The 16,401-nt window shown below is 43.3% G+C and overlaps 2 protein-coding genes across 4 annotated transcripts; both read left to right on the forward strand.

Annotated features, from left to right (window-relative positions):
- Positions 1-24: 24 nt before the first annotated feature.
- On the forward strand, positions 25-12,154 carry FUT11 (fucosyltransferase 11). 3 transcript variants are annotated; one of them, XM_053663967.1, is made up of 3 exons: positions 25-793; positions 915-1,540; positions 9,715-9,823. In XM_053663967.1, exons 1-3 carry the CDS (start codon positions 86-88, stop codon positions 9,797-9,799), a joined length of 1,419 nt encoding a protein of 472 aa, XP_053519942.1. In that variant the 5' UTR covers positions 25-85; the 3' UTR covers positions 9,800-9,823. The 3 variants fall into 3 exon arrangements, with proteins under 3 accessions (XP_053519942.1, XP_053519941.1, XP_036986489.2); XM_053663966.1 differs by having other exon boundaries at positions 7,730-9,812; XM_037130594.2 differs by lacking the exon at positions 9,715-9,823 and adding an exon at positions 9,834-12,154 and having other exon boundaries at positions 27-793.
- A 1,443-nt stretch (positions 12,155-13,597) lies between these two features.
- Positions 13,598-14,885, forward strand: CHCHD1 (coiled-coil-helix-coiled-coil-helix domain containing 1). The gene is made up of 3 exons (XM_037130595.2): positions 13,598-13,763; positions 13,891-14,009; positions 14,595-14,885. Exons 1-3 carry the CDS (start codon positions 13,640-13,642, stop codon positions 14,697-14,699), a joined length of 348 nt encoding a protein of 115 aa, XP_036986490.2. The 5' UTR covers positions 13,598-13,639; the 3' UTR covers positions 14,700-14,885.
- The last annotated feature ends 1,516 nt before the right edge of the window (positions 14,886-16,401 follow it).

Below are 16,401 nucleotides of genomic sequence, written 5' to 3' on the forward strand. Positions count from 1 at the left end.
GCCCTGTGGCGTAAGGCCCTGTTCCCGTTACAACTGCGGGGCGGGGTCTGCTACTGTCTAAGGGGGGCTGGCTGCCAGAGTGGACATGGCGGCCCATCGCACCTGGCCTGTGCTTGCCGCCCTGGGAATGCTTAGTGTTTGTGTGGCCAGCGTCCCTGGGCCCGTGATAGAAGGGGAACCTGGTGGGGAGGCAGAGTGGGCGGAGCCATGGGATGGTGCGGTTTTCCGGCCACCCGCAGCACTAGGCGCAGTTGGGGTGGCACGCAGTCCGGGAACCCTGTGGCCGGGGCGGAAAGAAACAACGGACTTGCCGCTGCTGCTGTGGTGGAGCCCAGCGCTGTTTCCTCACTTCCCGGGTGACTCGGAGCGCATTGAATGTGCTCGTGGTGCGTGCGTAGCATCCCGGGACAGAAGGGTGCGAGGGGACTCGCGCACGCGCGCGCTGCTCTTTTACGGCACAGACTTCCGCGCATCTGAGGCACCTCTGCCCCGTCTGGCCCATCAGAGCTGGGCCCTGCTTCACGAGGAGTCGCCCCTCAACAACTTCTTGTTGAGCCACGGCCCGGGCATCCGCCTCTTCAATCTTACCGCCACCTTCAGCCGCCACTCTGACTACCCGCTGTCTCTGCAGTGGTTGCCTGGGACTGCTTACCTACTCCGCGCAGGGCCCCCAATCCAGGAACGTGCGGAGTGGCGCCGCCGCGGCTATGCACCCCTGCTCTATCTGCAGTCTCACTGCGATGTGCCTGCGGACAGGGACCGCTACGTGCGCGAGCTCATGCGTTACATCCCGGTGGGTGCAGATGTGGAGGGGCTGGGAGGGGTGGGGGCACGCCGGGCTGAGACCAGGACCCCTGATGTCCAGGCCAACAACAGGCTGTACCCTCATGACAGCTGTATTTTATCTCACTCAGGTGGATTCATACGGGAAATGCCTGCAAAATCGGGAGCTGCCCACTCCACGGTTACAGGACACAACCACAGCCACCACGGAGGATCCAGAGCTTTTGGCCTTCTTGTCCCGCTATAAGTTCCATTTGGCCCTCGAAAATGCGATCTGTGATGACTACATGACAGAAAAACTGTGGCGGCCCATGCATCTTGGTGCGGTACCTGTGTATCGCGGCTCTCCCTCTGTGAAGGACTGGATGCCCAACAATCACTCCATCATCCTCATTGATGATTTTGAGTCACCTCAGAAGCTGGCAGAGTTTATTGACTTTCTGGACAAGAATGATGAGGAATATATGAAATATCTGGCATACAAAAAACCTGGGGGCATCACCAACCAGTTCCTTCTAGATAGTCTGAAGCACCGGGAGTGGGGGGTGAATGATCCTTTACTGCCTAACTACCTCAATGGTTTCGAGTGCTTCGTTTGTGATCATGAACTGGCTAGGCTGGATGCTGAAAAAGCCCATGCAGCCTCTCCTGGGGACATCCCTGTCTCTGAGCCTCACATTGCCCAGCCCTCACACATGGACTGCCCAATGCCAACACCTGGCTTTGGCAATGTGGAAGAGATTCCTGACAGTGACAGGTAAGGGTAGCTGGAGTCCCCTGTGGCCATCAAAGCAAATGATTACTTGCTTAGTGTGGGCAATGAATTAGCACTAGGTGTTCAGGGATGTTGTATTAGGTTGGCCAAAATCTCCATTATGTTTTTTCTGTATGATGGCTCTAGTACTGCTTACTTAGATTTATTTATTTATTTATTTTATTATTTTTTTAATGTTTATTTATTTATCTTTAGAGGAGAAGGGAAGGAGAGAGGGGGAGAGAAATATTAATGTGTGGTTGCCTCTCATGTGTTCCCTGCTGGGAACTGGCCTGCAACCCGGGCATGTGCCCTGACTGGGAATCGAACCGTGACCTTGGTCCTCAGGCCCTCGCTCAGTCCACTGAGCCACACCAGCCAGGGCTAGATTTACTTTTTAAATTGTATTTTATTGATTATGCTGTTACAATTGTCAAAAATTTCCCCCCTTGTCTCCCTCCACCCAGCCCCCCCCCCCCACACACTCCCTCAGCTAATTCCCTCACCATTGTTTATATCCATGGTCATGTGTTTAAGTTTTTTGGCTACTCCATTTCCAATACTGTACTTTACATCCCCATGGCTATTCTGTAACTACCTATTTGTAGTTTTTTAAAAAATTGATCATGCTATTACTGTTTTCCTAATTTTTCTCCCTTTATCCTTCCTCCTTCCTGCATCCCCCACCCTACAGCATTCCCTGCCTTAGTTCATGTCTATGGGTTGTACTTACAAGTTCTTTGAATTCTGTTTCTTAAACCATTTTTTTTTACCTCTCACCATCTTATTTTTTACCTCTCACCATCTTATTTTATGCCTACCAATTATGCTTTTTTTTAAATTATTTTTCACAATTATGCTTCTTATTCCCTGTACCTTTTCTCCTCTATCCCTCTCTGCCCCTCCCCACTGAAACCCTCCATATGATGTCCATTTCTCTGATTCTGTTCCTGTTCTAGTGGTTCGCTTAGTTTTTTTCATTGTTTTTCTTTCTTTTTTAAGGTTCATTTGTTGAGAGTTGTGAGTTTGTTGTCATTTTACTGTTCATAGTTTTTGATCTTCTTCAATTTCTTAGATAAATCTCTTTAACATTTCATACAATAAGGGTTTGATGATGATGAACTCCTTTAACTTGACCTTATCTGGGAAGCACTTTATCTGCCCTTCCATTCTAAATGATAGCTTTGCTGGATAGAGTCATCTTTGCCTTTCATGACTTTGAATTCTCCTTTCCAGCCCCTTCTTACCTGCAAGGTTTCTTTTGAGAAATGAGCTGATAGCCTTGTGCAGATGCCTTTGTAAGTAACTGTCTCCTTTCCTCTTGCTGCTTTTAAGATTCTCTCCTTATCTTTAATCCTGGGTAACTAAATTATGATGTGCCTTGGTGTGTTCCTCTTTGGGTCCAACTTCTTTGGGACTCTCTGGGCTTCCTGGACTTCCTAGAAGTTCGTTTCCTTCCTCAGATTGGTGAAGTTTTCCTTCATTATTTTTTTAATATATATTTTATTGATTATGCCATTACAGTTGTTCTATTCCCCCCCTTCATTCCCCTCCACCCTGCACAACCCTCCCCCACCATTCCCCCCTTTTTTATGTCCATGTGTCTCAAGTTCTTTAGATTCTATATTTCCCCTATTATTCTTGCCCTCCCCCCTATCTATTTTCTGCCTATTGTCTATGCTACTTATTTTCTGTACCTTCACCCTCTTTCTCCTCCTCCCACTCCCCTGTCGCTACCCCTCCGTGTGATCTTCATTTCTATGGTTCTGCTCCTGATCTAGCTGTCCTCTTAATTTGCTTTTATTTTAGGTGTGGTTCTTAATAACTGTGAGTTTGCTGTCCTTTCACTGTTCATCTTTTTTATCTTCTTTTTCTTAGGTAAGTCCCTTTAACATTTCATATAATAAGGGCTTGGTGATGATGAACTCCTTGAATTTGGTCTTATCTGAGAAGCACTTTATCTGTCCTTCCATTCTAAATGAAAGTTTTGCCGGGTAGAGCAATCTTGGTTGTAGATCTTTGGTTTTCATGACTTGGAATACCTCTTTCCAGCCCCTTGTTGCCTGTAAGGTCTCTTTTGAGAAATCAGCTGACAGTCTGATGGGAACTCCTTTGTAGGTGACTATCCCCTTATCTCTTGCTGCTTCTAGGAGTCTCTCCTTCATTTTAATCTTGGATAATGTAATGATGATGTGCCTTGGTGTGTTCCTTCTTGGGTCCAACTTTTTTGGAACTCTCTGAGCTTCCTGGATTTCCTGGAAGCCTATTTCCTTTGCCAGGTTGGGGAAGTTCTCCTTTATTATTTGTTCAAGTAAGTGTTCCACTTGTGGCTGTTCCTCTTCCCCTTCTGGTACCCCTATAATTCGGATGTTGAAGCATTTAAAGATGTCCTGGAGGTTCCTAAGCTTCTCCTCATTTTTTTGAATTCTTGTTTCTTCATATTTCTGTTTGGTCATTTTTTTCTTCCTTCTGGTCCACTCCCTTGATCTGAGTCCCAGTTTCCTTTCCATCACTATTGATTTCCTGTGCATTTCCCTTCATTTCAATTAGTTTAGCCTTCATATGTTCCTCTAATTTGTGACTAAAATCAACCAGTTCTGTGAGCATCCTGATCACCAGTGTTTTGAACTGTGCATCTGATAGGTTGGCAATTTCTTGTTCACTTAGATTTATTGGCTCAGGCTCTGAGTTCTTCTTCAGCCATGTTTTGGTCTGTCCGCACCTGTTACATATGAGGAGAAGAGCCTTAGGTGTTCACCAGGGCGGGGCCACCCAGCTAGCTGGGTTGTGATGCTGTATGTGGGGGCGGGGTCAGAGAGGGACAATAGCAGTCCCCTCTGCTGCTTCCTGCTGGTGAGGCCTGTGCAATCTGTTTCACTGCTTTCTCCTTCACCTGGTTTATCTGCGCACGAATGTGTGACCAAGATGAGCCTGCCGCCTTGTGCCCTCAGTGGGTCCACCCAATGCTATTCCACACCTGGGATCCGTCCTCGGTTGCCTGCATGCCTGGGTCGGTCCAGTGGATCTTTCCTGCCCGACCCTGCTCCACTGCTGGCTCTGCCCCTCTTACTGGTCTAGCTGAATGGTTCGTTGTTGTTGGACTTCAGTATAGTTCAATTTTCTGTGGTTTGGCTGCGTTTTTGTTGCTAAAACTTTGTTGTTTTTAAAGTTGGTTGTGCGAGAAGGCACAATGTTTCCACCTATGCCTTCATCTTGGCGGAAGTCCCCTTCATTATTTGTACAAATAAGTTTTCCATTTCTTCCTCTTGTTCTCCTTCTAGCCCACCTCTAATTCAGATATTGGAATGTTTCAAGTTGTCCCAGAGGTTCCCGAGCTTCTCTTCACTTTTTTTAATTCTTGTTTCTTCATTCTATTCCAGTTGGATGTTTATTTCTTCCTTTTGTTCCAAATCACTGATTTGAGTCCTGGTTTCCTTCCTGTCACTGTTGATTCCCTGAGTATTTTGCTTTATTTCACTTTGGGTATCTTTCATTTTTTGACCAAGCTCAATCAGTTGTGTGAACATCTTGCCTTGCCAGAGTTTCTCTCTGTGCACCTCTTACTGGTCTGGTTGACTGTTTCTTTAATTCCTTGGTTGTGAGAGTTCCATGCAGTTTGATTTTCTGGCACTTCTGGTTGTTTATTTATTTTAGATTGGTTGTTATCTTCCTTTTGTTTTGTGTGAGGAAGTGAAGGGCTTCCACTTACGCCTTCATCTTGGCTGGAACCCCTATTTGTACGTCCTGATCCCCTCACCTCTTCACCCAATCCCTTATACCCCCTACCATTTGGCAACCATCAAAACGCTCTCAATATCCATGATTCTGTCTCTGCTCTTATTTGCTTAGTTTGTTTTTTAGACTCAATTGTTTACAGATATATATTTTTGCCATTTTATTGTTCATAGTTTCAATCTTTCCTTAAATAAATCACTTTAATATTTCATAAAATAATGGTTTGGTGATGATAAACTCCTTTAGTTTTTTTGTCTGGGAAGTTCTTTATCTGCCCTTTGATCCAAAATGATAGCTTTGTTGGGTAGAGCAACCTTGGCTGTAAGTACTTGCTTTCCATGACTTTGAATATTTCTTGCCAATCACTTCTAGCCTACAAAGTTTCTTCTGAGAAATCAGCTGAGAGTCTGTAGGTAACTAACTTCTTTTCTCCTGCTGCTTTTATGATTCTTTATCTAACTTTTGGCATTTTAATTATGAAATGTGTTGGAGTGGGCCCCTTTGCATCCATCTTGTTTGGGACTCTGTGCTTCCTGGACTTGGCATGTCTATTCCCTTCACCAAATTAGGGAAGTTTTCTTTCATTATTTTTTCAGATAGATTTCCAATTTCTTGCTCTTCCTCTTCTTCTTCTGACACCCCTGTGATTCAAATGTTGGAATGCTTGAAGTTGTCCCAGAGGCTGCTTACACTATCCTCATTTTTTTTGGATTCTTTTTTCTTAATGGGTTGTTTTTGGCTTCCTTATGTTCCAAAGTCTTTGATTTGCTCTCAGCTTCATTCACTCTACTGTTCTTTCTCTGTAAATTGTTATTTCAATTATATCCTTCATTTTTGACTGGGTCTTTTTAATGTTGTTGAGATCCTCACTAAGTTCCTTGAGCATCCTTATAACCAGTTTTTTGAACTCTGTATCTGATGGATTGCTTATCTCCACTTTGTTTAGTTCTATTTCTGAAGTTTTGATCTGTTCTATCATCTGTGTCATGTTTCTTTGTCTCATTTTGGCAGCCTTCCTGTGTTTGTTTCTATGTATTAGGTAGAGCTGCTATGATTTCATGTCTTGGTAGTGTGGCCTAATGTAGCAGGTGTACTGTAAGATCCAGTGGCACAGCCTCCCCTATCACACAACCTGGGTACTCAAGGTGTGTCCTTTGTGTGAGCTGAGTACACCCTCCTCTTGTAGTTGAGCCTTGGTTGCTGTTGGCAGGTCAATGGGAGGAATTCACCCAGGCTAATAAGCTCTAAAGATTGGCTGTGACCACGGATCACCAGCCTCTGCCCTTTGTGGTGAATCAGCTGTGCACTGGCAGGGTGTTTGTGCTCTGACATGATCTATAGCTGTCTACTGGGTGTGCTGGCCCTTGGGTTTCCTGGGTGGTGCAGGGCAAGGTCAGCACCCAGCTGTGTTTGCCTGAGGCCACGCTGCCTGAGCTATAGAGCAATCTGAGATGGCCGCTATTAGTTGCTGGGCTTGAAGATTCCCAGGTGGAGCCAAGCTGTGAATCTGGGCTAGCTGCTGCCAGTGCTATGTTTGCAGCCACTTAGCAGGAGGTGCAGGGTTGTCAGCTCACTGAGGCCAATTGTTGCTTGTTTGAAAACATTTAGGAAGTTGTGAAGAATGAGCCAAGACTAGCCCTTCATATGGAAAAGCCACTGTTAACAGCTCTAAGTTGGGTGGGACAGAGCCTCAGTGAGTCTCCAGGGCTGCGCAAACAGTTTTAGCAAGGTTGATGGAGTCTCAGCTATGGTATCCACCTGCCTGCTCTGTGGCTCTATGGGGGGGAGGGCTCAGAAAAGGGACAATGGCCTCTGCTAACCTTTCTGTCTGAGAAAAAGCTCTCCTCCAGCTCTTGCCTTGATACCAGCCCCTACAGTTCCTTCCTGTGTGCCACTGGTGCCTTTCAAGCTGCTAACCCAGAGGGAGTGTGTCTGAGTAAGTCTGTGAGTGGGTTCTTCAAGAGGAACTACTTGAGACTCAAGTAGTTTCTTACACTGACTCAATCCCTGCTGGGTTTTGTAGCCAGAAGTTATGAGGGCTTATTCTCCTGGCACTGGAACCCTGGGTTGGAGGTCCTGGAGTGGGGATGGGCTCCTTGCTCCTGAGATATCCCTCCTGAACTTTTTCCCACATGTGGGTGTGGAACCCAGCAGGTTCCACATACATCTCTGTCCCTCCTACAAGACTGGATGGATGTGGTTTCTTTTATTCTGTAGTTGTCAGACTTCCATGCAACTTGAATTTTGCCAATTCTGAGTTATGACTGTTCTATAATTTAGTTGTAATTTGATATGGTTGTGCAAGGAGGCCAGCCGTGTTCACCTATGCCACCATCTGACCAGAAGTCCTGTTTGTCTTTAACTTCATCTGTAACAATTCTGTTAGACTGTATTGACATCTGTCATATTAGTGTGCACTTTTTAAAAACGTAACAAAATTGGTGAATATTTTTGCAGGCATTTTAATATTGAAGTTGGAAGAAAATATGCAACATTTTTGGCATGCTTTATTATTTCAAGAAAGGTGAAAATGCAACTGATGTAAAAAAAGGATTTGTGCAGTGTACGGAGAAGATGCTGTGACTGATCAAAGGTGTCAAAAATGGTTTGCGAAGTTTCTTGGTACTGTTGACATTTTAGCCAAATAATCCTTTGCTGTGGGGCTGTCTTATGCATTGGTAGGTGTTTACAGCACTCCTGGCCTCTACCCATTAGAAGCCAATAGTGGGAGACAGCCGACATACTCAAAATATCCAGATTAATAAAGTTACTCATGAAAATGAAAAATGTGTTTTTACTTTATGGAAAAAAAACTATGGACTTTTTTGGCCAACCCAATATAAGGAAATTATGAGATGGGTTCACTCTGCCTTTAAAGTATCAAGAGTCTAGTTGGGGTTATAAGACAAACTGGAAAAGTTCAGTAAAGATGTAAAATATAATTCAAGGCAACAGCATATGAAAATTAGCTTATGTGGACAATGTTTGCAACAGTAACTCAAAAAAGGTTTCAACTAGAGCAGAGGGCCTGTTTGGAGAAATGATGAGGAAAAGACACACACAGCTGGGCAGATAAAGTGGGGCCAGGGTTAACATAGCCTGAATACCAGGCTCAGGAGTTGGGACTGTCCTGAAAAATCAATTCAGCTATTTATTGAGTACCTTTTGTATATATGGTTGGGCGGGGATGAGGAAACAAAGATGAGAATTTTGAGGGAAGGTTATCTGCAATATGCAGGGTTTATTTCTGTTATCCTGGCATAATTATAAATAGCATCTCCTTTCACTCTGATTCAGCCCTGGCTGCTCAGTAGATTGAGCTTGGGTTGTGAACCAAAGGGTTGCCAGTTTGATTCCTAGTTAGGGCACATTCCTGGGTTGTGGCCCAGGTCCCCACTGGGGGGCCACTTGTGAGGCAACCACATTGATATTTTTCTCCCTCTCTCCCTCCCTTCCCCTCTCTCTAAAAATAAATAAAATTTAAAAACCTTAAAAAAAAGTACCCTGATTTGGATAAATTTTTTGTTCCCCTAGACAGAATAGAGGGAATTCTTTCAAAATAGATAATACTGGATTAGCCAAAAAGTCCGTTTAGCTTTTTCCATAAAAGACACATTCTTCACAAATTTTGATGTTTTTTTAAATACCTGCTGATATGATAGCTGTCACAATACAATCTAACAGAATTGTTTCAAATGATGTTAAAGACAATTAATTACTACTACAGCCATCTTAGGGGAAAAACTAGAACTTTTTGGCCAACCCAATAATTAACAATGGTGGGCAGTGTGGATTAGAAGGGAAGTAAGGAGACTGCTGCAGTACATGGCAGAATGTGGTAGCACTGGAGAATAAAGTCATCATGGGAAGTGGAGGGGAAAAATACTGAAGCCACTTGTAGCAAACCACACCTACTGGGGAAGAGGCAACGAAAGATTAAGTTTGGGGAAGACAGGGCTAGAGTGGCCTGCAAAGACTGGCTTTGACAGTGGATGGCAGCAGAGGGCTCTTTATGTGTGCTGCTGTCACAGTTGGTCATGGCAATGAAGTTCTCCATCAATTTGTATCTAGTTTATGCTGAATTAATATGATTTACTAGAGGAAAAGTGTAAAACAATGTAAACATTTAAAAATGTTGTGGTTATATCTTAATCTGGACATTGGATGCCACTGCATCTTCATTTTGATTATTAAAATAAAGGTGCAACTGAAAAGGTAACTATCTAAATATACTCCCTTGCTTTCTTGAGGGAGACAACTGTTTCCCTAATCTGGTCCCTGTCTTGCCTGCCTTTAAACTCCCTCCATATTTGGGGTCCAGGGGCAGGCAAGTCAGGAAGTTTAATTCATTGGTTGGGCTGTGTGATGTGTTTATGTTTGTGGCGTAACTGCCTGTCACCTGAACTAGTGTTGGATTTACTGCACATTCCTTCCCTTTAAAGCAGAGTGCTGTTAGCCAGAGGCCACTGTATCTATTTAAGACTTTGTTGGCTCCATTCAGAGAAAAGCAGGACTCAGCTGTGTTGAGGTTTCATAATCCAACCCCAATTTGATATTTCAGCTGGAAGGAGATGTGGCTGCAAGATTACTGGCAAGGTCTGGACCAGGGAGAAGCTCTCACTGCCATGATCCACAACAATGAGACAACACAGAAGAAATTTTGGGATTACCTACATGAAATCTTCCTGAAAAGGAACCAGAATCTCTAATTACCCTGCAAGAGCTTTTAACTTGGTAGAGCTAAGGACATGGAAGTCATTCTACCACAGGACATGAGGGGCATCTGCTGCACAAACCCTTAATGAACACTGTTATCTTGAATTCAAGGGATTCCAGTTATTCCACTGATGTTCTCTCCTAATGATGTATAGTCGGGGTCTCAGCCTGTGGTACTAGAACCTCTCCTCAAGGAGAGATGAAGGCATCCAGTTCTTGGTTTAGTGGAAAACAGAGGCCCGAAACACCCATTTGATTCAAGGTGCTGATCCAATAGAATTTTTAAGAACTGCTTATTTCTCTAGCCATTTCATCTTCTCAATTATAACTAGAACGATACCTTACTTAGTACTTGGCTACAGTTGAGGTAAGATCGACCAGGTTTAGGGTCTTAAAACTTCTTGTGTGCTATTCCTTAAACCCCTTATTATATTCAGTTCCTTTCCTAATTGATCTCTTTTCCAGGTCTTTTGCTTTATAGTGTTATATTGGTGGTGAAGCATAATTCCTGGTGGGTTGTAGTCTGGTTTTCTGGAGTTGTATTTTTTCCTGTCATTTACCTTGACTTCCATGTCAAACCTTTTAAATGTTTTTTTTCCTACTTTTCCACAATTTCTGATGAAGATGCAACAGCCTTGCCACCATTCCCACATTCATTCTTCCCTGCATTAAACTCGCTGTAGATTTAACAGCTTTTCTTACTGCTGGTGTGCTTTTTACCTAAAGAGTATATGGAATTCCTTCTCATGTCATGAACGGAAAGATTCAGTGGCTAATCTATGCCATGGAAACTTGATGAGTTATCCCACTCTATTTCAGTTAGAGATGGAGACTACGGCTGGACATGATAGCAGGAAAAAATGTTATATTCATTTTTAAATATTAAAAGAGGCCAGTGTGAATCAAAATGAAAATTTTTTAATTGTTCAAGTCATTTTCTGCCTTTCCCCTCCACACCTCCCCACTCAAAGTGAATTTTTTATAGGTCTTTGTTCTTGTCTAATGAAGTCTTTCCTCTGTTTTATTATTTTTATGTTACAAAAGTCCTCTTCCTCCTGAAGAGTCATGAATATTGTGGTGGGAAAACCAGCCCAGCAATGTAGCTCTAGTAATTATCTCACATTCTGTAGCACTTTTCATTTTAAGTGGTATGAATAGTCTAATTTCATTTATTCTATTACCGATACCCATTTATACAACTGTATAATATTTCTGAGACAATCTGATGAAGCCCACCCAAGGCCAGGGGGATGAGAGCTGAGGCAAGAGATTTAAGCCACCACAAGTGGTTGGCTAAATAAAAAGCTGTTAGTCAAGCCCTGGCCAGGTAGCTGAGTTGGTTAGAGTGTTGTCCCAATACACCAAGTTTTCAGGTTCAATCGGACACAGACAAGAAGTAACCAATAAACGCTTAAGTGGAACAACAAATTGATGTTTCTTTCTCAAATCAGTAAGCTAAAAATTTTTTTTTAAATACTTACATTAAAATTTGATACAGTAGGGAGCCACAAAAGAATTCAAATTCAGGACTGTGATTTCTAAGCTTGGAGTTGTTCAAATGCAACTGCTCATTTATAGTGCAAAATACTAGTACCCAAATGCCAACTAAGGTTAGGACTCAAATTTCATCATGGGTGGTGAGTCATGGTTACCTAAGGTATAATCATCCTTACTGTTCCTGTCTTAATTGTACCAGTTCACATTGCCATTCCTTTAGCACTTTTATGTACAAAGTGGGCTAGTTGTTTATGAATGATTGTGCCTGGAGACTTATGCCTCTTTTGTGCTCAGTACTTCCCAGACTTTTTCCTTTATTCCCATTGCCATTAAAGTATTCACAAAAGAGCAGGGTAAAGGAGGTGCTACATTTCCATAAGGGAAAGCAGAACCAGGAATAGCCACGTATCACTTAATTAAGGGCTTTACTTTCCCTATGGAGAAAGCAAGCAATATGAATGAATGTTCTCTGGTTTGAGGCACTGCCTGCTCTGTAAACAGCAGCAGGTTTGGAATTATTGGTGGTAGAAGTTTCTGATAGGAATCAGTTTTAGTTGTCTGCTGGAGAGCGGATGGAACATAGGGCTGATGCTTTTATTACTCCAATCATTGTTATTTTCTATTATCTCAGGTTGCCTTTTGTATTATAATAAATGACTTATTTTTAAAGTGTCTTCTGCTTGGTTATATTTCTGTGGTGAGTATGATTCAGTTGGATATTTACAAAAATATTTCAAACATCTGTTCATTTAACAAGTAGCACTGTATTGACACTACTCTAGGCACTGGGGATTATCAAAATAGATGGGTCTCTTCTCTTAGGGTGCTTACATTTTAAATGGGTGTCAGTAGGAAGTAAGGGGTAAACAAGCAATAAATGAACAAAATAATTCAGACTGTGATAGGTACTATGAAGAAAACAAAACAGGTTGTGGTGATGGGGTGTGAGAAATTATTAAGGGAGGCCTCTTTGACATGAACTGAGACCCAACAGAGAAAAAAGAGCCAGTCATGCAGTGGTAAATGGGAAGATTATAAACATCTGTGATAAATTATTTTAGCACACTACATTTACAAAACCAAATAAACACTGCTCCTTCAGTGTTTATTTCAGTGTAGCTCACAAGTCAGCTTGTGAACTACAAGACTGTTCAAGTTATGCTTCCATTACCAGAAACATTTCTTGAGCTCATTTGTAAATTCCTTGAGAATCTCTTGCCCATCTTTGGACTGTTCTGTAAACAGTTAAGTCACTTAGAACTAAGTCTGATGAAGCTAGGCATCACAACTGTGAGGCCAAGTCTATAAATAGAAATGATACCTACAAAGTATCTTCACAAGATTGGTTAAGAGGATTAAAAAAGACAGTGAATGTGAAAGTGCTTAAACTTCACCCTACCCAATGAGATCACTACAAATGAGCAAACAATATCTAAGCTGTTGCAGCTGTTCTCTTTTTTTTTTAACAGTTCATTTCTTTTTAGAGAGAGGGTAAGGGAGGAAGTTAGGGAGAGAAACATCTATTGGTTGCCTTTCCTACGCCCTGAAACGGGCATCAAGTCCGCAAGCCAGGCATGTGCCCTGAGCAGAACTGGACCAGTGACCCTTTGGTTCCAGGCCAGCGCTCCATCCTCTAAGCCAGCCAGCCCAGGCAGGGCAGTAGAAGCTTTCAAATAACTGAGCCTAATTTTTCTTTGCGTGTAGTCCACAAGATAGTTAAAACCAGTTACGGCAGACATTGAAACACAAATATTTCCCAACCTAACATCTTAAAGTCTCATATTTTGATTTCAAAATATGATTCACTCTGGCTTTGCTTTTATCAATCACTCTCTAGTCCAGTTGGGTAGCACAATAAATCGAGTGTTCCTTTATTGGGGCCCTTTCCTGGTTGTTCCTGGCCCAGTATTGCCCCAAGGAATACTCGAGACTTTGGGGCTCGAAACCTACAAAGGAGTGACCTAGGTCACTGTACGGGTTCCAAAGATTCTTCTAACCTGCACAACGGTCTGGACCGCCAGGATCCCAGCAACCCCGCCTAGGAAAAACGGGCCTCCGAACTTTCCGCCGGGCAACCAAGAAGCCTCTTCGAGCTCGTTCGGGTCACGCAGGGTCACGCACGCGCCGCGTGGGCTGCCGGGAGCCTAGCGCGCAATGGCGACGCCCAGCCTGCGAGGACGCTTAGCGCGGCTAGGAAACCCGCGAAAGCCTATACTGAAGCCTAGCAAGCCCCTCATCCTAGCTGACCGTATCGGGGAACGGCGCCGGGAGAGGGGCGGTGAGCAGTCGGAGCCGAGGAAACCCCAGAGTGGCACCACCCAAGGGGTGCAGAGGCAGCTGGGTGGGAGGGCCGGAAGGTGAGGGTCTCCTTGTGACTGAGGGTCCCCCCCGTTTTTACCCTCCAGAGGCGACCTGTATCACGGAGATGTCAGTGATGATGGCTTGCTGGAAGCGGAATGAATTTCGCGACGAAGCGTGCAGAAAAGAGATCCAGGACTTCTTCGATTGTGCTTCAAAGGCTGAGGTGAAAGAAGTCTCCTGCAGTTGCCCTCTTGGAAGGATAATGGGGGTGGGAGGATACAAGTAGTGGTTTTCCTTGCCTCTTGCAAGGTGGTAAGAAAGCCTCTCTCATTCTAAAAGGACGAGAAAAGTTTTGGGAGCGATTTCATCCATGCCAAAGTGGAAAAGGTTACGATTTTGAAGGCATTACGATCCTGAGCTTTAGCTTTACCAAGTGTAAAATGAGGTTAATAATTGACACTCATTTTACAGAATTTTGTGAGTGTCAAATGAAGTAATGATAAACCATTTTGTAAAATTTAAATTGCTGCTCTAGTAGACATTATTTTCTGAAATAGAACTAAAGATAGTGAAGGACAGATTCTTTGTTTTCCATCATAGGCTTAGTTGTTAGCTGGCATGGTAACTTCAGATCCTACAGTCATTTGTAGGTCCCACATCCCTTTTGTTGGGAGGGGACCGAGGTGACACAAATCTCTCCAGGCTGGTTAATATCTTAATGTGTTCTGGGGTATTGTGATCCTGATCTATTGCCCTAGCTCAGGACAGACTTTAGAGTTGTTGTTTTTGTTTTGTTTTGTGTTTTCAGGCAGCCCGAAAGATGAGATCAATCCAGGGAGAGTATGGGAATTTACCCCCTAAGAAAGTGAATATGTTGTTACAGAGGTTTCCTAACAAACCACACATCAGCTGAAAATGGAGAAGCGTTTTTAATAACTGGACTATAGCTACTGAGAACTGTGCAGAGGCGTTTTAGAGACCTTTGCACTGCCATGCTCTATTTGAAGGGTAAAAGGAGGCAAAACACTATTTTGCCCTTTGGAATTATTGTCTGGGAGGAAGTTATGGCTTATCTTGAAATAAACTTCTCTGAAGAGAACTTGGCCTTTTGTTGTGGATTAGCTACTCCCTCCATATTTGAATCCTGTATCCTTCCCTAGGCTTCTGAAAGTTCTTTGCTCCTTGATATGCCTCAGGAGCAGGACAAAAACCATCATCTTATCCTGCATTTGAAGTCCTTTACAATATTTAGTGCCCTTGCCTTTGGATGCACTAAGGATGCCTGTATACAGAAGTGTTTTGGATTTGTTTGTTTTTTTGCTATCATCTGTGAGTATTTAATGATTATCTACTTTGTGCATAGCCCCTGCAAGGTGTCCCCAAAATATTAGAACTTCACAAACTAGTGATCCAAAGGTACTGCAGATGTGTTTTATTTGGCCCACATAGTTAAAAATATCTTTTTATATTCGCCGATCACATTTAACACTAGGAAGAATGTCACTTTAAAAAAATATTTATTTTCTGAGAAAGGGGAAGGGAAGGAGGGAGAAAGGGAGAGAAATGTACATGTGCAAGAGGTACATCGATGGGTTGCCTCTTGTACACATGCCGCCAACTGGGAACCTGGCCTGCAACAGGCGTGTGCCCTGACCAGGAATTGAAACAGTGACCTTTCAGTTCGCAGGCTGGCATTCAGCCCCCTGAGCAACTCATACCCGCCAGGGTGGGAAAATATCAGGTTTTAAAAATTCACTTTTTAGCTTTTCTTTGCTTTTTAAAAATATTTTATTTTTATTTTATTTTTTAGAGAGAGGGGAAGGGAGGGAGAAAGAGAGGGAGAGAAGCATCAATGTGTTATTGCCTCTCAAGTGCCCCCTACTGGGGACCTGGCTGGCAACTCAGGCATGTGCCCTGACTGGGAATTGAACCGGTGCCTGTTTTGTTCGCTGGCCAGCACTCAGTCCACTGAGTCACACCAGTCAAGCCAGCTTTTCTTTACAAACCATGGAAAGATCTGGCAACCCTACTTTCTCACTACCACATGGCAATAATCAAATACAGCTGATTATTGTTCCTGTCCATTTTTCAGGGGCCTATCCATTGGACTCCCCAGAACAGTGCAACTGAGACTTAATCGGCAGTTACTTCTTTGTGTGTCAACCTATCTATGTCTCTCATCCACTCAGTTGAAAGCAGTTATTTTTGTGACCCTCCCCCATGTTAGAAACAACTGGCATTTTATGCATACTCTGATCTTTCAGTCATAACTCATTTAACCTTCATACCTCCCAGCATTATATGGACAAAGGGATCAGTGGAGTTTTTTAAGCTCCAGTGGGATAATTATCCACTTCTTTTTTTAAGGATTCCAGCGGGATAATTATTAAGATAAAGAAGGGGTCTTGTCTCCCTGATCCTCCACAAGTACTTCTATAGTCTTCATACTCCACAGGTAGAGCACTGAGCAATTGTCTGGTTCTGCAAGCTGAGGCTTTCAGTTATAGGAAGTTCAGTGGTTAAGCACTTCGGACTCGACTTAGGGGTTCTTAACCAAACATCAGTAGACACCCAGCAAGAGATCTGTGATCATGGATGGGAAAAAAATTTTATCT

This window comes from Artibeus jamaicensis, unplaced genomic scaffold (genome assembly GCF_021234435.1).
Source record: "Artibeus jamaicensis isolate MK-2021 breed Jamaican fruit bat unplaced genomic scaffold, CSHL_Jam_final contig_332, whole genome shotgun sequence".
Lineage (NCBI taxonomy): Eukaryota > Metazoa > Chordata > Mammalia > Chiroptera > Phyllostomidae > Artibeus > Artibeus jamaicensis.